The sequence below is a fragment of the Rhipicephalus microplus genome, chromosome 1 (genome assembly GCF_043290135.1).
Source record: "Rhipicephalus microplus isolate Deutch F79 chromosome 1, USDA_Rmic, whole genome shotgun sequence".
Taxonomy (NCBI): Eukaryota; Metazoa; Arthropoda; class Arachnida; order Ixodida; family Ixodidae; genus Rhipicephalus; species Rhipicephalus microplus.
This window is the reverse complement of record NC_134700.1, coordinates 168,269,932-168,292,950: the sequence shown is the minus strand read 5'-3', so window position 1 is coordinate 168,292,950 and position 23,019 is coordinate 168,269,932. Positions and strand designations below refer to the sequence as shown.

Sequence of the window (23,019 nt, the reverse complement as noted above, 5' to 3'; positions counted from 1 at the left end):
CCGAAACAGAACGTTAAAGATGCACTGTGATGGTGTGCGTGACGGCAGATGGCAGGAAGCTTCCACCACACGTTGTGTTCAAGAGCAAGACTCGCCTGAAAGAAAAGTTCACTCGGGGCATCATTCAGCGTGCCCAAGAATAGGGTTTGAGGAACTTGTCGTGGACTGGGTGAAGACTGTCTGGGCAAACAAACCTGGAGGCCTGCTACAGTGGAAAGCCCTCCTTGTTCTGGACAGTTTTAGGGGCCACTTGACAGAACGCGTCAAGAATAGACTAGGCACGACTCATACAGACTAGGCCGTTATTTCTGGAGAACAAATGAGTCTGTTGCAGTTGCTCGACATGTGCATTAACCACCCATTAAAGCGGAATTTCACCACTGCTATTCGGAAGGAATGTGTTTCCGGTGATGAAGACAGTGAGAGCGAAATAGAATCTTAATAAAAACAATCCTGGCTAGTTATTCGTGACTCTTTCACTTTGCTACTGTTGTGAAAATGGTACAGACCTTTGATGAGCTGTCATCAGCGTGATTTGTGTAAGGGCACAACAAGCAATATTTCAAAAAAAAAAAAAAAGTGCGGCCCTTACACGAGTACATACGGTACTCACTTGAGGATTCAAACAAATCATTTATTGCGTCGTCTTAAAATGCTGCCAAAGGGTAGCCTGCTTTTCGTTTGCAATGGCATGTTTGACAACTACGTCCTCAACGTAATCTAGGCGATCTACGAGTGATAAGCTGGTGCCATCAATAACTGCAGCGCACAAGGGCCAGAGCAGCTACGACCTCAGCTGATGTAGGGTGCGGGGCATCATCAGCGCATGCGGGATCCATCTCGGCTGCTCAGCAGCAACTTTGGCGACGATCTCCACATCCGTCAGCTTCACTGTTGTGCTAGTGCTGTTGTCACCTCCAACGAAGTCGTCGATGCACATGCTTTGCGGCTTGGCACCAACAAAGCTCTCCAGCTTGCTCCACGTTTCGGCTTGCGAGCCCTCTTCGTCTGCACATGCGAGCCCAGCTTCCTCCAATTCTTCCACTAATGCCTCGTCAGTACAGCCAGTGAAGCCCGCATGCTAAAAGCAGTTGGCTACCGTTGACTGCTTGACGTTGTCAACGACGCTTTCAGCATTTGGTTGGCGCCCAAAAGATCGATTTGGCACATCCAGAGCTTGAAAAGCAAAATTTCAATCAGCAGACGCTTGTAGATTGATTTAAATGTGCGAATAGTGCCTTGATCAAACGGTTGCAGCTTCGAAGTGGTGTTAGGCGGTAAATATACCACTTCGATGCTGCTCAGCTGGGCATCGGTGTAGTGTGCCGTGCAGTTCTCGACAATAAGGCCTACCTTCTTTTCTTGACGTTCCAGATTCGAATCCCGTGCCTTCAGCCACTTGACGAAAATATTGCTCGTCATCCACGACTGCTTATTCCAGGCACAAGACACCGGAATATTGGGGCAGTTCCGCATGCACCTTGAACTATGAAACTTACCAATTATAAGTGGCCGCAACTTCGTGCTTCCATTCATATTGGCAGCCAATAGGACCGTCACACGGTCCTTGCCTTGCTTGCCCCTGTGGTACTTGTCCCCGCTAGTGTCCAGCGTTTGTCGCGGAAGCATTTGCCAGAATAGGCCCGTCTCGCAGCGTTAAAGATCTGGTTCGGCTCATACTTTGCAAGAACTTTGGGCCACTCGTGAGCAAGCCACTTCTGAATTTCTTCTTCATTGGCGTCCTCACTCTCTCCCGACACAGTCTTCCCAACAATATCGAAGCGAGTCTTGAATCGTTGAAGCCAACCGCTGCTCGGACTGAAATTCTCGGCGCCGAAAATGAATGCAAAGTTCTGTGCCTTCTGTTGCATGATCGGTCACGATATAGGAATATTTCCGGCCCTTGCGTCTATAAACCACTTGTTAAGCGCCTTCTCAACATCTTCCTTCGAAGGCACTTTTGCGTACACACCGTGCGTCGGAGTTCTGACTCTTCTCGGCCATGGCCTTTATGTCACCTTTCTTTTTGAGCAGAGTACTCAACGTGCTCCTTGGTATGCCAAACTCTTCTGCGACGCTCGACTTTTTCTTAGCATTTGCAGCCATCATTACACACATCACGACGTGCGACAAGCCTAACTCTACACACACGAACACAACAGGGCTATGAGCACCCAAGCTAGTCCAACATGTGCAGTGTATCAACCTGTCGACGCTGCAAGAATGCGGCATGCGCACGCCTCTACGTTCTAAGTGGGGCTCTAAGTGGGGCTCTTGGTGCCATCGATGTGTGCAGTGGCCGTAAACGCCCATCGCACTGCCGCTAGTTTTGAGAGTGTTGCGGGAAAGCTTGCCGCCTGTCAACGGAGCGCGGGCGGTTTGGCGTGGCAGAGTTCGATATATCCATTATGCGTCAAACATCGTTCGAAATAAAATATTGAAAATGCATGCGATTTCCAACGTGATATAGGAACCGTTCGATATAGGCAATAATTCGATATATCCGTGTTCAATATATCGAGGTTCGATTGTATGTCATCATCAGTCAACAAACCAGCAACGGCCACACCATCATCAACGAGCACAAAAACAGCCTGAGAACGTAACAACGGTTTCTAGCGCCAGCTCCCCCAACAGCCGACTCATTTGATGTAGCCAAGCTGCACACGCTATGCATGAAGTGACAATGCAAAGAAATCAGCAGCGTAGGCATCGCGGGCAACTGGGTTAGCAGCAGCTGTGCAAACTGTCCTGTGCGGTGCCATGTGCGGCGCATTTCGCAGACACAGGATGCACCGGCGGCCCAAGCACTTCCGTCGGATGGTGACAAGTGCCACCTGGCCGCTTTCTCCCTCATTCATTATCATCATGATCATATTTTGCTGCTGTTCGTTCGGTTTCTCCAAGACCTCGGTTCTGCCGCCATAACCGACTGCATCATAACCGTTACTGTACAATCAACCTTTGAGTGCAAGATTAGCAAAAATATTATTTTAAAAAACAGTTTATCCATATACACTCAACAAACATTCATCTCGACTTTCCAAGTAACAAAAATGTTCATGTCTCATCAGCCCTCAACTTGAAGTGAGAACCACGATTTCATGGCAACTACAAAACAGGTGTTCTAAGTACATCCAGGTGATAACAATTCCGAGGACTACTATGTTACCACAGAAATATGAACATATATAAGGAAAACTACTGGGGTACATTGAGTTTCAGATAAAATGCTAAGCATCGGGCCGAATCACCCGACTCACCTGAAGACGTAGAAGCCTGGTTAAACATGGGGCACTCCCTGTCAGTGTTGATGTGACCCCAGTTGTGGCACTTAATGCATCGAACATTGCGCACAGGGATACCGAACGGCTGGTCACGAATCTCCTTGTTGTCCTTGGCAAAGCTGCAATGGTAAGGGAGGGAGAAGCTCAATAATACATCCTGGAAAGGGTATTGTGAAGACAGGCCTGGCTACCCATGCTACACATGCTACTCTAGACTGTTAACTGATATGACAAGAAACCCAGTGGCACGCACATTAGGTTTGTCAGAAACTAAGGTAGACTATGATAAATACATTTCCTTTCTTTCATTTTGTTGCTTATCTTGGCTCAAGCCCGATGGTATCCAAAAGCAGTCCATCATCCATGACACAAACTTAAAGGAGTATCGACACCAGAATAGTCTGAAAATTTTGTTTTTGTAAGCGCAAGGCCGTTTATTGGGGAACCCGATAGTGACCAGCACAACATAGCGTCTCCCAGTAATTTAGTATTAAAAAAAATTCCTTCAGCACATCTGACTATTTTGAAAACTGCTGCTAAGTGTTTGAGTATTTTGAAGACTGCCACTAAGTGGTTGAAAACCTTAGAGCAATGTATCGATCAGTAAACTACGACAGTACCAACACACAGAATACCAAGGTGATGATGCCAGCAAACAGGTTTACCACTTACATTTTGCATGCTCACGTCTCCTCAGCAGCACCAGTTCTTAAAATGTGTAGCTGCGTCTCTCGGCAATGAGACCACGTCGTTATCACTATTGTTATCGAATGAGCCTGACAAAGAGCACCCTGATGCAAGAAAGTGGAGGCGGAAAACCATTTTTGTTCTTGGTCATTTGCCATGGTACAATGAAATGCTTTCATACTACAGGCTGCTGTGGTGGTTTGGTGGTTACATTCTTTTAAAAGCGTCTAAGTAAGAGTAAAAATGTTTTGTTTTTTTTCTCGAGCGGTATCGGAGTTGCTGTACATTGTGGAGTCAGTATAATATTTCGACCTATAATCGAGGTTTCGAAGACATTACTTTTATACCATATTTTGCCAGGACCAAACTGATATTCGAGGTTGCAGATGATTGCAGATGATATTCGAGGTTGCAGATGATTAGTTGTTTCAGATGAAATTACCACCTCTCAATTAGCACTAGCACTTGTAATCAGAGCAATTAGCACTTGTAATCGGAGGAAAATGGCAGGCTTACTCTTCTCGTGGTGCATTGTACTTGCGCTGCCACTCGAACTTGAATTCAGGCTCATCATCTTCCTTCTGATGCTCTGAAAAAACAAAAGGGTGGCAGTTAAAAAAACATTTGAGGTTCTAATTGAAGCGCGAAGCAGTAATCGTGGCAGGAAGAGAAAACAATGTTGAAAACCACAATGTGCAGCAATATATAACTATGCAGCAACATTGTCGATTCCCTGCTGGTGCAGCTTCCAGTGCACTCGTGGTGACATAAGAGAGATAAAGTACATTGCTTTATCTGACAACACAGTTTTTAGGCAGAAATTTGGGCTACTTGGCGGTGATAACTAACCTTGGGCATATTAACAAGTACAAAGGCACGTAAACCTAAAGTATGCAAGATGACCAGCTGTTTATGTGCCCCTTATTTGTGTTACCATTCCTTGATGCTTAAGATGTCCAAAGATAATTTTGCCAATGCTTGGTGGTTTTGGAAAACTTTGGAGCACCGTATCGGCGAGGCAACAGACGGCAACAGTGTACTCAGCTAAATCATCACCTACCATGCATGAACCGCAATATTTTCCATGTATGTATCTGCGCTGTATGACTTAATTTCTAAAAAGGGTGCCCACATACTACAAGGCCACAAAACAATTTTTTGAACTTGGCTTCACTACGGGGCGCTGACACAAGGATGAGTCGTCAGTGTGCACAATAGATTTGGGTGACTGTACATTAACTCAGACAAGGCGTTGCAGGGCACCATTGACTCTCTATTAAAAAAAATGTTTATCAACCTGCTCAACTAAACCCTTAAGTGCTGCATATCAAGGCCTACACAGCATTCATCCTACATTATTGTAACATAGCCGCATCCTATATAGCACTCTGTCCCTTGGATGGTAATGAAACATACATTGGTAGGTTGGGACGACATGATGCAGCATGCAAGTCAAATGCTGCTGCCCAGAAGAAACAGCCCTAGGCTGGTGCCAGGGCTCGCTTGATGCTGGCTCGACGAGGAACCCCACTGGCAGTATTGCAGGCATTGCACATTGACAGTGCATGGGACGAAGCTGGCATGAAACTACCCATGTCTGACAGTGCCCCATAAAAGGATTAGGACTTGGATGTTAACAGTCTGATATGCGTTGACCAGCGTACACATCTTTGCTTAGCAAGAATGATTGAGCAAAAACAAGCAACAATGCCCGTACTGGACAGCAAAACACTGTTATTGGCTTTCTGCTTTGTCCACTGGCTATATTTCCACTTTGCTGTATGAGTTCTTGAAGCTAAACGAACCCCACATCACTCGTACTTGGGAAGCCTCTCCAACCCTTCACATTCCAGCTGTGAAAACATAATCTGCAAAAGCTGAATTTACATTACTCTGAGAAAACCTGTTCTTATTTTCATTAAGCCTTAGCAATATTATAAAATAAAAATGTCCGAATGGTGTATGGGTCTCATAATATATAATATATAATAATATATAATATTTATGCTCAAATAGAAAAGACGTATAATCAAAAAGCAACTTGGGCTGCTCAAGTGAGGAATTCCCACTTGAACCTTTTAAAGTAGTCTAATCTCCGAGATAATGTTGGCTGCCATTTTAACCACTGACAAAGTGCGAAAATTCGATTAATACATTGCACTATTCCAGCCTATTTCACCTTTGACATAAATGTGGTAATACATGGTTTCTTTGAGAAGACAGTTTTTTTTTTTTTTTTGCTATCGTATCATAAGCTCCCTTCCATTAATACTTTACTTAATGTGGTATTTGATCCAGAGCAGTACTATCTTAAACAGCTCACAAAAGAAAAATAAATAATGACTTTGTTAGTCCAAAGTAGACCATTCTGCTGCCCACTGATGACCACCACAATGCCCAAAAATGTCAGGCCTACCTCTTTTGACACCAGGTGGGGCTTCATACATGAAATTGAGCGACAGTTTTTCCTTGCTCTCCTTACTGACCATAGACCTGGAAAGAGGCAAAAAAAAAAAAAACCATCAACACAGATGAAACATGCAAACCCTGATGAAAATGCATTGAGAGGTTCTTAACGAGCTTCTGACTCGACGAGCACTTGGTGTCGACAATGCAGACTGTACTATATAAATAAATACCCTCACAGCTAATGCTCCAAGCCAAAAACCAAGAAAAGTGAAAGTGCAGTGTGTGACAACCATATAGAACTTTCATACTGTGCAATGAAAATTAAAAAAAATAGGTCTAAAAGTTTTATGTAGCATGGAACCAGGGGCTAGCAGAATGTTTTTACAGCAGACAACACTGCGAACAATGTCTACATTGGTTCTTTCATTAAACTAAGTGGCTGCAGTCTTGCATGGCATGCATGAAGGATAATTATAATAACCGGCATTTTACGCCCCAAAAGCACTATGTGATTTTCACAATATGATTTTGAGAGATGCCGCAGTAGGGCGCTCAAAAAATTTTGACCATCTGGTGTTCTTTACACGTGCACCGACATCGCACAGTACACAGGCCTCTACCATTTTACCTACACTGATGGTTCGAACCAGCGCTCGAACCGGTTCGAACCCGCGCTCTTTGGACCAACAGCCAAGCACTTTAGCCACTGAACACCTTGGCAGCCATGCATGAAGGAGAATTCATTTTTTGATCATGCGGATTGTGCTTCAGTGAAGACAAAATGCTAAACAATGATGATCTAATATATAAGAGTATAACAATGAATTTACCCCAAATACCTCAAATTTCAAATTACCCAATAGGCAACTGTTAATCCCATTCTGGGTATTGCTTAAGTGTCACTCAGTTTAGGCATGAAATAAAAAAAAACTACGCAAACCTGACACGGTGGCCTAGTGGTTATTGTGCTCGAATGCCCACTTGCAGGTCACAAGAGAGAATTCCAGCCACAGTGGCTGCATTTTCAATGGATGCAAAAATGGTTGAGGCCCATGTACTCAGATTTAGGGGTCCGTTAAAGAAACACAGGTGTTCAAAATTTCCGAATCATTCCACTACGGGGTTTCTCCTAGTGGTAATACTGTTTTAGGATGGTGAACCTGAACAGTTATTATTATGACACCAACCAAGCAAGGAGGGAAAAAACAGAGGCGGCAGGATGAGGGATTATCCTGTCACTAAGTCATATTTTGCTAAAGCATGGATCTCAAACTAAGTTTAGCTAGCACGCTACAGCAAAAAAATTCAGTCTCCCACAAGGCCAAGGAAGTGAAGGTGGAAACAGAAGGGGGGGGGGGGGGGGGAGAGAAGTAGTGTGCGCGAAATGTTAGCTAAGGTTGCCATTTGGAAGAAAGCCTTTCCCATATCTCACATACAGATAGGGTTACCAGCTGTCCCTTGTTTCGCGGAACTGCACGGAATTTTCATGGCGCATCCAGAGTACCACACTGTCCCTGTGGGGACAGCTACATGTCCCGGATGTGTTCCAGACCATCGAGTTGGAAATTTCTTATGCGAGTCAATGCACACTTAACAACACTCGTCCTGCTATGGAACACCAGGCTTGCACATAAAAAAAAAATGGTGGCTGTGGGATGCTAAAGCCACTTTACCTGTACTTCCATGTGAAGTGCGATATCATTTGAGAGTACATTTTCTAGAAACCGGGAGTGTTGCGGGCACTGTTGCGTGTGCTATGTGGTCAGCTGAAGTGTCACTTCAGGAGGCCCTGACAATAATGAAAAAATTAATTTGTCTGGAAGATACTCCAATAAAGAAAACTGATGTCGCTGGCTGCGTTAGTGTATCCTCCCACGCCTCCATAACCAATAATCTTGTCTTGCAGCCCTAGATCATATGAACCAGTTATGAAGAAATTTCGCTACAGGTTCCCAGAAAACATGTTGATTCCGATCTTTAGACTGTCTGAAATCTGCACCTCAAATCTAGAAATAGAGAATTTTTGTGTCGTAGTTATGTTTTAGCATGCGGTGAGTGCATGCCACACCTCAAGAAGAAAGGGCTGAGTATCAGTCACACTTGCCGAGTTTGCAAGCATGCTCATTAAGAAAACTTTTTTTTAATGGGGGAAAACAGTGATTTATGGGCCGGGCCACTAGCCAAAGGTCCAGAGCAAGCAGTCCGCGGCCAATATGTTTTGAGAACCCTGTGCTAAGGCAATACAATTTGACATACAGTTAAATTTTTGACATGCAGCTAAACCCGAGTACGATGGGGTTCTTGCACTTAAATCCTACAACAAATGTGGCCACTTTGACAAAGAGCGAACCTCCATCACGACATCTAGCACTGAAGCACCTCAGACTCCAAGTTACCATGGCAGATGCACCAAACTGCTGCTTCAGAACTTTGTTCACCATCAAGTACTTTTATTTTTATTTGCTTAACGCTAGTGCTTGTTTTCAGCCGCTGATCATAGTGAACGGATCAGAACAACTTTACAGCTGTGCAGATCACTGCCAAGGTAAAGAAAACAAACGTGTATTTTAAATCGTATTTTTTAAAGGGCTAGTGCCGCATTAGCTGTAATGGAACTCGCTTTCTGGAAGCTATGAATCTGAGCACATGACCAAGCAATGCACGAATGGTGTTACCTGTTGTTATAAAGATCCTGTTCCTTCTCATACTGCAACTTCAGCTCCTCTTGCTTTCTTTTTTCATTCTCAGTCCTCTGTTCTGCCATCCATGTCTAAAACGATGCATAAAGTAAGCGTCAGGCAGTACACACCACACGAACATCCTGCAGAAGAGCGCTCGCAGAGAATGCGCGTAGGAGGGGGCACGCACAAATCTTGAATATTATGCCATTGAAACCCACTGTCGGGCCCATTTGTTTCATAAGCAGTGTTACACAATGTTGACATGCAGTACACTGCACATAGATGCGGGTGGCAAGAACAAAAAAAAAAAGCGGCAACGTAATTTTTGTTCTTAGACGACCCTTCACACGTCAAGATAGCGCCGACCGTACGTTGAACTTGGAATCGCATAATTTGTTGATACGCCTGGCAAAAAAAAAAAAAATTCAAACGGCCAATCCACATGACATGGTCTCGCACCGAAAACACGGGAACGATCACTGTCCGTCATGGTTAAGCCACGCAGGAATCGCTCGATGCTGTCGTCGAGATCGACAATTGGGCTTGCTGGAGTAAAAGTGAACGCAGGACAAATATGTCAGGAAGCAAACGGAATAAACGTAGGTCTACCGCCAGATTTCACCAATAAACGTGCATAACTAAGCAGTAAACAGAACCGGCGCACAGCGCCAAGGCTGCAAAGCAGCGGTCTGCACCACTGTGTATAGCAGCTAGCCGAGGCATTCCTCACCCTTTTGATGTTGTCCCTTGAGGCAGGATGAAATGGCTTTTTGCACATGTAGTTGTTGTATCCTTTACCCATTGTGACGGCTTTAAACTCACGAAGAATGCAATGTACACTCGCAACTTATCCACGCATATTCGACGCCATCAACGGGCAAGTTAAGAGGCGTGGACAAATGTAGAGCGTAGTAACGTGTTCGCTGATGATGATGGCGAAATGGCGCAGACGTTGGTGCAGAATGTTCGTATGCGCTTTTTACGCTAAGTTAGTTTAATTCCGGTGTCACGTGGAGCAATATTGCTTATCACAATTAAGCCCAATCATAATCAAGTTTCTCGACAGTTCTCAACTGCAGCTTACGTAAAGAAGCCAATCACAATAAAAAAAAAAAAATCGAGTCGTACATCAGGCCGGATTACGACAAATATACCACAAGGGACACTCATGGTAATTGTGCCAAATTGTGCAAACATTCGAAAAATTTCTACAATTTCGGTGCAGAATTCGGCAATGGGTTGATGATGGGGACGGGGTGAAGACATAGAGTTTCCTAAGGCAAAGATTTATGCCCCCTTCCTACACCCTCTTAGAGCAACTGTTGAGAGAGAAGGAAAGAAAAAAAAAATGAAATGACGGTGGCGAAGGAGAGGCAACTATATATATATATATATATATATATATATATATATATATATATATATATATATATATATATATATATATATATATATATATATATATATTCGTTGCTGGGAGACTCGAGAGGTATCGCAGCCTGATGATCGGAACGTGTCGTGGGTTACTCATCGGGGTTGCCTCAGAATTCTTCCTGCTCTCGTTCATTTATCCGTCACCCTTCCTCCAATGACCAACGCTTAGACATACTCCTTGTGGTAAGCAGAAATAAGCGCCCCTTAGTATCAAGTGCTGGATTGGTAGCTCTTTCTTCATTAAAAAGTTGCAGAGGATCATAAATTTAACAGGTTCTTATGAGATTAGAACACGAAAGCGCTTCCTTCCTAGGTGAACAAAATAGCTTTTCCTATGATGATTGATATGTGTGGTCTTTTGACGTTCCAAAACCACCATATGAGTACGAGAAAAATTTGGTTGGGTTCTTACGGAATTTTGTGTAACTAGGCTATGCGAGATGACGATTTTCGTTCATTTGCAGGTTTGGCTCAATGACTTAGACTTAGAATAGATTAGGATATTGTAGGTAGCCGGCGGATCTAGCCTTGCCTAATTTGCAGGCAACTGCCCCGCCCGGTTTCCTCTTTGCTGAATGCATCGCATATCATTTTGTTTATTTGTTTTTTAACTAAGCACGAGCAGGCTCTTTAAAAAATCGTGCATAGTGCGACATAAGCCTGCATAAGCCGGCGGCCTCTGTGCTATTACATAGGCAGTATTGTGCCGGTATTCTATCTCGCTGCACCATACCCCAAACATAATTGTCACTTATCACCACATGCGATGTCTGATCATTATCCTTGGATCATGATTGGCAGCTACCCTCTCCGGCCCGGAGAATCAGCCAAGAGACGAATTGGGGTTATGCAGAAATTCGTTCCTGGGGGGGAATTCTGATCGAAAGTGGGGGCCGGTCAGGTAAACGGTCATTTTGTGTTACGTACAGGGCGACAAAAAATCGGGGCGGGGGGGGGGGGGAGGGGGAGGGCCTGGTGTGCTGGCCCTTGGCTACGCCACTGGTTGCTGCGGCAGAATTGCGGCTGGCGTCAATTCAGTCAATTCCTGTGATAGTCTGTGCTTTCGGGACGTGCCGTTTGTCGACGTCGGCCATGTGCGATGAGGATGAGGACATTTTAGGTTGACGGCGTATCTGGCCTTGCAATACTTGCAGGACATGGCCCCATCCCGTTGCCTCTTTTAACACTCATGCTGAACAGGGCAAAGGCCTCCCCCATTTTCCGCCTGTCAACCCGGTCTTCTGATTTTTGCTGCCGCGTTATACCTGCATCATTCTCATCTTCCCGCCTAATTTTCTGCCTACCTTTCAAGGCCTACCTTTCAAGGCACCGGTTGTAGCGGCTCAGTGCGCGACGCGGTGCCCTCTCCATAGGGAGAGAGTGGGCGCAAGCTGCACGCAGCCACGTGACCTCGCCCGCGTCAGAACAACACCACCTAAATGAGTTCCTGAACTTATCTAGGTGGTGTTGGTCAGAAAGCCCCACGCTGACGCGCTGCGATGGGTGCGTGTGGTCAGGCCTTCATGCGTGTGCCTTCTCTTGGAATCCTGTCTCTTAATGACAAGCGGTTATTCTACGCGCTGCGTGCCCAGTCCACGTCGATTTCTACTTAATTTCGCCTATGATGCCCTTAATCACCGTCCGTTATCTTACCCACTCTGCTCTCTTCCCGTATTTTAAATGGGCCCTGCAACACTTTTTGAGCATGGTCAGAAAAAGCTGCCAATCGGTAGTAGAGGCTCCCGAGAACACGCGAGGCAAATAATATAACGCAGCGCGCGGCCAGGAATTCGCAATAAATTGTCAAAGTCAGTTAAAAATTGCTTTTTTCTTGTCTTGAGAAATGACGGAAGACGCTCAAAGATTGCGCGTAGAAGGCCCTCTATAAGCCGTTGGCTGATTTGAACATGGCGTGCTCGGTCGGTACAGGCATCGCCAAGGGAGGCCATGACTTGTCCATGCGTGCGCGCACGATCACACGGAAAAAGCCACGTATTCGAGGAAAACAAAAGAAGAAAGTGCTCAAGGTCACGAGGCGCTCGTGAAGCATTTCCTTTGCCCCCGACATCCCTCCCTGCTTAGCTTCCTGCGCTTTCGCCTGGACGAAAGAAAAGAGAACGCGATTGCAGAGTACGACAAATCGTTGTAACTTCGCTCGTGTGGGACGGATTATTAAGATTTTTGCGGCAATAGCCTCTTTTGCGGCAATAACCGAATTCGTGAGGCAATAACCTCTTTTAGTGAATCCATTCCATGGTTACTTGAAAAAAGTGTTTCAGGGCCCCTTTAAGATTACACATATGACTTACCTTTCCATTGCTCACTTTCTTTGTAAGCCTCCATGTTTCTGCTCCCCAGATAAGTACCGGCATGATGCAGCTGTTGTACATCTTCCTCTTGAGGGATAGTGGTAAACTACCATTCGTGATTTGTAAATGGCATTATACAAAAACAAGAAGACATTGACTTAACAACCCAAGATGGCGGCGTTCGTGTGTCTAAGAAAAAATATCCTATATTGAGCTATAATGTCGCTAACCAAGCCAAGCAAGTTTCGCGTTGCAATGGGTGGGAGCAGCACGGCGGCATTGGTAATCGAGCCCGTGTGACTCGCTTCGAAGGTGCACGTTTTCACAGCTCAAGCTCAACTTTACCGTATTGCTGCGGTGCTCCGATCACCCTGGCGAGGTGTGGGCGCATAGGCGAGCTCACAAAGAATATGGGGGATCCCCCTCTCTCGATGTATACGTCTTTCCACTGCCCACATCAGCGGCCGTGACCCTGCGTTATGGCATCAGTGGGAGGACGTCGACAGGAGCAGGGGGGGGGGGGGGGCTTGGTTAAACGTTGTTTCTTAAGATCCATTGCTCATAATGCTTCACAGATGTGTAGTGGGTACCTCGATCGTTTCTCGTCATAATGACGAATAATGGTTTAGCGCATGAGTACTTCTGCAAAACTAACATGACTTATGACAGAGTGGGTACCTTGCAAAAGCACCTGTATCAGTGTAACACAAGACACTCTACAACAGGCTCTAGAAAGATCGCTCTCCTGCAGCTTTGACTGTTGCTGTGCTGCGTTTTTCGCGGAGGCCTGCGTTTCTTTACAGCGAAAGCTGTTGCGAGATCACAAAGGTGACTTATATGTCCACCGCCGCCATCGCATGTGTCCATAAGCGCCATCGAGAAAAATGAGAAAAAAAATAAAAGAAAAATTAGGCAGATCTCACGTACCCTGGAAACCGACGTCATGCGAAGCATGCAGAGGGATGGTGACCATGCTGTAATTTTTGTTATTTAGCAAAACTTTAAGAAATGACGCCAAATAAATGTAAAACTGTTTTACGCACAGACATATGTTGAACAGTCGCACATGCTTTATATAGTTGTTTACACATGTGCAACGATGCCAACAGCAACCCGAGTATCAGCAGCACGAGAAGCTGATATGTAACGCAAGTGCTCGCGAGAATGGTAGCCCTGGACACTGCTACATAAATTAACTTCAGTGTATGGCACTCATGACTACAACTCACGTCAACCCGACGGGACGGCAGTATCAAATGTAGGAGTACATATGTAATGTTTATAAAATTATATAGTCATATTTGCACCCACAATTGACGTGTCACTAGCATTGCACCTGCACAGTCCATTTTCAAGCCCAAAGAAGTACCGAGACGTGGCGCAGTTCTGTGGTAGAATATTTGATTGTCACGCAGAATGCTTAGGTTCGATTTATGCTGGGACCCTGAGGTTCGTCATGCCAACACTGCCGATGTCAGATTTTCTTAACGCTTTCGCACTTAAATTACCAATGTTTCCGGTCGCCGTTCCTGGGTACATATAAACTGTCGATCACCTGTGGCGCATACCCGCATACCAGTAGCACATACCCGCCCATGGGTATGTGCCACTGTTTGGCAAGAAGTGTTTGACGATGTACGCGACGGGATTGTGACGTTATTCATGTCACGACCAGCGGGTCATATTTGCCAAACCATCTTACCCTTTCATACTAATTTTGGTTCACCCCAAGGTACGTAAGAGGGGGATCACGAAAAGGCCCAGACCAAGGCGGCTAGATAGATAAGAATAGATAAGATATATACGTCGATTTACGCCAAACGTGTCTGCAGTGCGCAAAAAAAAATGCTTCGCATTTAATATTCAGGGTGGTTCGAACCCGAGTCCTCTACGTGGCAGCCATTCCGGTGCTCGAAAATCCTGAGCACAAAACCCCACACAAGCATTATGTCTGGAAGAAACCACGTTCACATTTGTAATACAGCGTTATTAAAATAACAATAAGGAATCATAGAATGCGAATTGTGTAACCAGGCGTCACTCGAGACGAATTTCGTAACCAGTGGGTCGTTGAATTCCTCCAACCCATTACAGGGATCAGCCATAATTGTTTCACGTCAAATCAAGTCATGTTTATTGCATATTTCAGTTCGGTTACACGGTTAGAATAGTACAGGATGAGGTCCCTAAGTTTCATAAAAATAGACAGGCGGACCTCCTATGGCAACATGAAAAGAGTAATTAAAAAAAAACTACAGCGCAAGGTGCAAATTTGTGAGCAATGGCTAACAAGCCTAATCAACAACAATACAAATAATACACAACGTGATAGTAATAGTACTGAAAAATAGACATGAAAATAATCAAATATGGTGGATAAACGGGAACAAAGCAATAATAATGAACCCTACTTAACTAATGCAACTAGTTTTATTATCGGTGGTATAAGTTGTACAAAGGCAAATGTACAACGAAGCGAATATAGAACTGTTGATAGCTATACATAGTTAAATACGCAAAATCAGATGCATCAATATATTTTTGAAAAAAAAATGTTTTTTGCCACGCGAAGTGTAAATATGAATTTTTTGCGTTGACTAATTCGAAGGGCAATGAATTCCAAATAGCTATGCTTGTAAACAATGTTGTGAATTTGCCGTAGTTTGTTCTTATGGCTGTTGAAAAAGATTATTTTTCTGGAAAACCCGGGTAATATTACTATTAGTTAAGTGATGATGAATGCACGCAATGTGAATGTCATTCATGATGAGCCTATAAGCATGCACAGCTTGTGGCAAAATAATTGTCTTAATGACAGCATGCTAAGCTTTGGAAATGATGGACTTCTGGATGAATAAGATGGGCTAAAAGTCAGTAGTCTAGCCGCTTGATTCTGCAGCCGCTGCAATAATTTAATGTACGTGAGGTGGCCCAAGATGATACACAATACGAAATATGACTGAGTGTGTAAGCAAAATACAAAAAACGCATGACGTGAGGCGGAAAATACGTACGTGTCTTGATAACATTGATTCCAAATGCAATCTTTTTTAACGAGTGAAGCGGCACGTTTTCTGAAGCTTTAGTCCAGTGTCTAAGATGAGGCAAAGGAACAGTGCTTCACTAGAAATGCTTATGACGTCATTGCCGATGTGAAGGGAAGGTGGTATGTCAGGTAAAAATCGCGGTGAATGAAACACCATAAGTGCGGTTTTAGTAGCAGTGATTTGTAGCCGGTTACTCTGGCGCTATAAATTTACGTAATGTAAACACCATTAAGGCGGTTTTAGTAGCAGTGATCTGTAGCCGGTTACTCTGGTGCCATAAATTTACGTAATGTAAGTATGTGTTGAGGTCAGTCTGGAGCGTAGAGACTTATTTAGATTAAGTAAAGACGGTTCTGTTGTCAGCGTATACAGTATGCACTCGGTCCTAGTAAGAATGGCAGGTAGGTCAATAATAAAAATAAAAATAAAAGCGGGCTTAAAGTTGATCCCTGTGGTACACATAGGTTAATGATATTGGGTGATTAAAGATGGCAGTTAACGTGTACTATTTGATGCCGATTACTGGGGTAGCTTTTAATAAAGCTTAGAGGAGGGCCAGACATGCTAAATGATTCCAGTTTTGCAAGTAGTATGCGATAATTTATTGTCAAACCCTTCGTCAAATCAATAAAAACAGATTCCACGAGTATAGTCCTTTGTCAATAGCTTGTTGAAATTTTTCAGTTAACAATTATATGGTGCCAACTCAGTTGAATATCCTAGACGAAATCCAAATTGTTGTGGAGACAAAAGATAATTTTTCTTTTAAATAACACATGAGTCTAATGTGGAAGTTTTCCATTTATTTACCACAATAAAGGAAGGATACAGACAGGCCTATAATTTTGACCAGAAGTGTTATCACCTTTTTTTAAAAACAGGAATTATTTTATCAACCTTAAGGCAGTTCGGAAACACACCCACAGAAAATAGCTTGTTAATATATGTGCCAAAGGTTGGGATATTATGCTCACAAGTTTTAATTTAGAAGGAATAATGTTATCTAAACCAGCACTCGTGGTCTTCAATGATACGATGACCTGAAGGACATAGTCAGTGGACGTTGAATGTAATGCATGACCACACTGTGGTATATCACATACATGATATGCTGATTGCTGCTTATCCACAGATGCGCAGAAATGCTGACTGAACGCAGTGTTCGCTATACATTTCGTCATCTTCCTTTATTTTTATTGTCAGCGCTGAGAGATATTTCTGAGGTTTAACGTCCCAAAACCACCATATGATTATGAGAGACGCCGTAGTGGAGGGCTCCGGAAATTTAGACCACCTGGGGTTCTTTAACGTGCGCCCAAATCTGAGCACAGGGGCCTACAACATTTCCGCCTCCATCGGAAATGCAGCCGCCGCAGCCGGGATTTCATCCCGCGACCTGCGGGTCAGCAGCCGAGTACTTTAGCCACTAGACCACCGCGGCGGGGCGTTGTCAGCGCTGAGCACTCCTTTTGTTCAAATATTCTTTGATGATTTACCAGCAACGTCTCGTGTTACCCGTACTTTTCATAATATTATCCAGGTAGCAATTGCATGCGCTTAGCACGCTTTAACAAAGAAGGTAATATCACTGAATACTTCTGCAATCGGGATTTTAATAGAAGGTCGAGAGGCCGTGACTTTAGCTTTTTTTTTTACGAAGGCTATTCTTTTTATTAATCGACTTCGATAATGCGTCGATTATCCATGAATTTCCAGGCGAACAATACCGCTCCGTGACAGCAGTGGAAGTGGTGCATGCCTCTGTACATTTAGCTATTATTTCTGAGAAAGACTCAAAAGCCTTTTTTCAGTTCAGTTTATTACCTTAAAGGCCCCCTTTCTTGGAAAGGCATTACATAAGGGGTGGGGTCGTATGTAGGTTAAAAAACGCAGTGAACGCAGTTTTAGTTCTGAAGATGATCAATAATACAATCTTGAAAGGCAGATGATGAGGAGATGGTGACGATGTCCCGAGGAAGGCCGTTCCAATCCGTGGCTGCTCGAAAAAAAGAAGGACGCAGAAAAAGTAGTGGTGCGTGATGATGGGCGGGCAACCTGAAATGAATGACTGGTTTGATGAGACATGCGTGTTGCAGCTGTTATATAAGGTGGTTGATTGAGCTAGGAGGGAAATGATTTGTGACAAAGCATGAGAGTGGCAGTGCGGCGACGCAAGGAAAGGGGTGGTAGTCCAGATTTTGCTTTCAAAGATGGAATACTGACATCGTATGAGTATGATGAGTAAACTAATCTGGCGGCATGATTTTGCACAGCTTCTAATGCATTGATTAAGTACGCTTGATGTGGGCTCCATATGGAAGATGCATATTCTAATTTTGGTTTGATGAGAGATTGATACGCAAGTAACTTAACATGTAAGGGGGCAAGGCGAAGATGGCTTTGAGGAAACCGAGTACTTTATTGGACGCTGAGACTATATAGACAGATAAGATAGTGCAGATTAGATGGAGTTGTTCATGATAGAATACTGGAAACGATATGGGATGTGACGACGGGCAAAAGATACAAGTTTACATTTAGAAGGATTAAGGGTCATTAACCATGTGTTACTCCAATTGAGAACGCTTTTAAGATTTGTTTGGAGATCTAGGTGGTCATGCGGGTTAATGATAGTATGATACATGGCACAGTCATCAGCGAACAAGCAAATGCTGCAGGTTATACGATCGGGCAAGTCATTAATATATATTAGGAATAGGAGGGGACCAAGGACAGATCCTTGAGGAATGCCTGATGTGCCTGGGAGAGGGTTAGATAGATGACCGTTAACAGAGACAGACTGTGAACGATTTGTGAGAAATTGTTCAATCCATTGAAGAATGTTAGGGTGTAGGTGAGGCTGTGAAAGTTTTAACAAAAGGCGGTGGTGAGGAACTTTGTCAAAAGCTTTAGCATATAGTCTAGAAAGATTAAATCGGTTTCGGCATGTTACGGTCCAGGTTAGTGTGCAAGTCATGAAGAAAGAGCTCTAATTGCGTTTCACAGCAGAGGCCTTTTCGAAATCCATGTTTCAAAATCCGGTGACTCATGAGGACTTCTGTGAGGTCCTCATGAGTCATCGAAGTCCAGTCGACTGCATGAATCATTTGCACAAATTTGTCTGAATCAAATCCGCGCTTTGTGAAAATGTCATTGGCGTTGGTGTTTTTAGAAACAGGAATAAAAACAGTATTATGATATGTAGTACTATGATCTATCACACCAGCAGTGTGATCACTTGAAATATTCGAGATTATATGATCTATTGATGTATTCGAACCTAGTAGATTACTTCTATTTGGTGCTTCAATATGCAAAGTAAAGCCAGTACAGTATAAACGGTTCATATATTCCAAGCACGACGAGTTATGAGGATCAATAATATTTATGTTAAAATCACCACATAAAACAGCGTTCTTGTTTTCTTTCCTTGGGTTGTTAAGAATGCTATTTAACTGAAAGCAAAAGTTGGAATATGATGATGACGGTGACCGATAAATGGAAGCTAGGATAGTGTCCCGGCCATTTACTGGTATAATGATAGTTAAACTTAAGAAATACCATTTCACATAAGGTATCGTTAAACGTGATGTCAAGGGGATGTGCGTATGTTAGGGATGAATTCACAAGTATGGCACCATCATTGCCAGGACATAACTCTCGATTACAGCATTCAAAATAATACCCTGGCGATTCATACAAGTTGCTACCATTGTCAGATATCCAAGCTTCATATAAGCAGATGACAGAAAATGACTGATAAAGGCAGGAGCGCAATCAACAAGATAATCTTGATGTTTTCTAAGACTGCGAATGGTTAAATGCAGTAGCGATAGCGCTGGTGACTTCTCGTGTAGCAATTCTGATGTTTGCTGGCACGAGAACACAGCCATGTTTATCGAAGGTTGGTTTAAATGATCAGTCATAGGATAATTAACAGAATATACAAAGACTTTCTGCGCATGCAATTCGAAACACGTGACTGTCATCCCCTTTTCTGGCTTTGATTGTGCTATTGTATGTCCAAAGATGATTCCCCTGGCTTGTTCTTTCAAGTGCAAGGGCCTGCGCAAACAAGCGTTTTCGCTCGAGCGTAAGGTGAACATTCACATACACTGGTTTAGAGCCTGTGCAGTGAGGAAATTCAATATCTGTGGTAGATTCAGCCTTCTTATTTCTCGAACAATATCGCGCAATAATGTTGCTTCCTACCTTTGCAGACACCCGATGCGCAGTGTTAATGTTCGTATCGGCAATTCGACAACCAATCTTCTCACCGATAACTTGGACGACTGCCAGGCAGTTTTGTTCCTTTGTCTCAGGAATTCCTTTCAGCTCAACATTAATGAGTCGCGAGCATTGTTCAAGATCACACATCTGTTTACTGAGTTTCTTATTCTAATCTTTCAGGACCTTGTCTTTCTTAGTCAGTGCCTCATTGTCATTCTTCATATGTTCGTAGAGCTCAATGAACATCGCAAGGCTTGTTTTCATCTCTGCAACCTCCTGCTGAAGAGCCTGTAATTCCTTTGCTAGTTCCGTGCAAATCGGCTTTATCTGGATAAGAAATGAGGGAAGGTAACAAAAACACAAAATACAAAGCACACAATAATAAAATCTATTTCAAAGGCAGAAGTGGAAACGGTGAACAACACAAAACGGAAATGAGTATCATCTTGCGACCAACCTAGACGGAGTGAAGACAAGGGTCAATGCTTACACACAGCCACAACTACTGCTGAAAAAAAAAGTCGTCATCACTCATTGTCATCAGCCAACGCAACAATTCATGATTCATGACGTAGCGGGTACCTTGCAAGCGTGCTTGTATTAGCATGGTCCGAAGATTGTTTGCAACGGGTTCTATAAATCCCGCTCTCCCGCCTATGTGACCGTGTTGCGTGCTGTCAGCGTAAACTTGGTGTTTCTTTCTTCTGGGGCGAAGCTCCTCATAGCGCGGCTTGTGCGTCTCCCGTTGTCGTATTGCGTAACCTGTGGCAAATAACCGCCCTCGAGCACATATCCGAATGTCCACATGTTAAGAAAAACGTAGCGTGGCGTCGTTATCACGCTCTCGTTGTTAACAATGCGCTGACAGCTGAAATGTGGTACATACTCTCGTTTAGTCCTTGGATTGTCCGTTGGATGGCGGTACTTGTATATGATGAATATATGACAAGAAAAAAAAAACCGAGATGGTGGTACTTGAAGGGCTCACTAGATGGACGGACGCACGGATGGACATACAGACAAGCAGATGGACAGACGCCTGGACGAACGGACGGACGAATGAACGCACGCACATACGGACGCGCGGACGGAAGCACGGACAAAATGATGGACGCTTCGCCCAACTCAACATCATTCATTCCGTGGTTATGCTGTGATTTTTTTTTTCCTTTTGGTTTGTTTGGTTTGGGGGTTCCTACTCACAAGAGTATAGCTCACCCTGTGTATTGTAGAAAAATTAACGAGAAGCAATAAATAGAATAATACTAAACGCCATGCAACATTAAAGAGAAAAAGAAGGATTAAAGGCGATGCAAGTAAAAAGTGAGAGAGCTAAAATAATTCAAAGCACTACGAGTGACTATAAAAAAAAGAAAAAAATAATTTTCTCCAGTGGTTGGTAACACTTGCAGCGCAGTCTTTCAGTTGCTTGGATTAGTTTGCGTAGCACATTTAGAATAGTGCTGCAGCTTGCACTTGACTGATCGGCCCCGAAAACAGGATAAAAGTTCTGAATGTTATACCTAGCCAAACATTCGGTTAGCACACAGGTTAGCTAATGAGAAGCAAGTCAGATTTGCGAAGGTAATAATTGAACCGGGAAACTTAGCAGTGATGCTTTTGATGGTCACCTTGCACTGATGGGAAAGACATTTGGTGGTGGTCCTGACAACTGTAAGCGCCAGTATTCATTTCTTTTTCTTTTTAAGCGCGGAGCACTTCATGAGGCTGCAGGCTCGTAGTTTCTTGGCATAACGCATGGAAAAACTACAAGCAGCGTAACCACCTCAATATGCTACATATTCGGCGCGCTCGCGTGAAATGGGAAGCCTTCTTCCTCTTTTTCATCGAACACCGTGGTGACGATTTTAACGCATTTTCTTCCTCTTTTTTTTTCGAGCACCTTGAGGATGACTATAACGCAGGCAAAACTACGTCACTACCATCAATATAGGCAAACACGATGACACAATCAACGTACGAAAATAGCAAGAGGAAGCAAGCGAGAAACAAAAAGAGAGGTGAATAAAGGTAGAACAGGAAGAAAGATACAAATAAAAAACTCATAGAAACTGTAAAAGAGAATGAGAAAGAAATAGTGGAGGAAATAGAGAGAGGTAAAGAAGGCTGCTTAATCTCCGCAATTCTTTCAGGCTTGGCACCACAAGGGCGATGCTAGCTTAATTATTTTTAACAACAGGCGTCTGATTTTTTGATCCCTTACGAAAGAAAGATTCGGTACTACCTATAACATCGGACCATCTCAAGACGCTGCTTCATTCGGAATAATTCTAGAATGTCCAGGCACCCGTACAAACCGAACATATATGATATGTTACATGGTTCGAAAATACCCCGAATAGGTTTGGCTTGCTTCTGGATGTTAAATGCGTAAACACAGGCAAGACAACTCTGATAATAATATAACTTTTAGTTTCCGAAGGTTGCATTATAAGAGACGCCGTAGTGGAGGGCCCCGGAAATTTCGATTACCTGGGGTTCTTTCATCATCATCGTCACCAGCCTGACTACGTCCACTGCAGGAAAAAGGCATCTCCCATGTTCCGGTCCTGTGCTTGCGGCTGCCAGTTTATACACGCAAACGTCCTAATATCAGCTACCCACCTAACCTTCTGTCTCCCCCTAACCCGCTTGCCTTCACTAGGAATCCAGTTAGTTAATGTGCACCCAAATCTGAGCACACGAGCCTACAACATTTCCGCCTCCGTCGGAAATGCAGCCGCCGCAGTCGGGATTCGATCCCGCAACCTGCAGGTCAGCAGCCGAGTACTTTAGCCACTAGACCACCATGGCGGGGCTCGCCAGACATTACGAAAGAAACGTGTGGGTGCAGCTTTTTTTTTTTTACATCAACCTGAGAAATGTTGCATATCAAAGAAGATGAGAATTGGCGCGTGGGCGCGCTAAAGGAAGA

The 23,019-nt window shown here is 43.8% G+C and overlaps 2 protein-coding genes across 2 annotated transcripts in view; both read right to left on the bottom strand.

Moving 5' to 3' along the window:
• LOC142802690 (uncharacterized) overlaps window positions 1-9,973 on the bottom strand; it is a 41,928-nt gene extending 31,955 nt beyond the window's left edge. Inside the window, exons 1-5 of the mRNA XM_075887658.1 lie at window positions 9,795-9,973; window positions 9,059-9,153; window positions 6,391-6,467; window positions 4,491-4,563; window positions 3,264-3,406 (exon numbers count right to left, since the gene is read on the bottom strand). Of these exons, the coding sequence (XP_075743773.1) occupies window positions 3,264-3,406; window positions 4,491-4,563; window positions 6,391-6,467; window positions 9,059-9,153; window positions 9,795-9,866 (460 nt within the window). The 5' untranslated portion in view covers window positions 9,867-9,973. The remainder of the gene's footprint in view (window positions 1-3,263; window positions 3,407-4,490; window positions 4,564-6,390; window positions 6,468-9,058; window positions 9,154-9,794) is intronic.
• Window positions 1-23,019, bottom strand: part of LOC142802704 (uncharacterized) — a 200,421-nt gene that overhangs the window by 106,842 nt on the left and 70,560 nt on the right. The window lies entirely within an intron of this gene.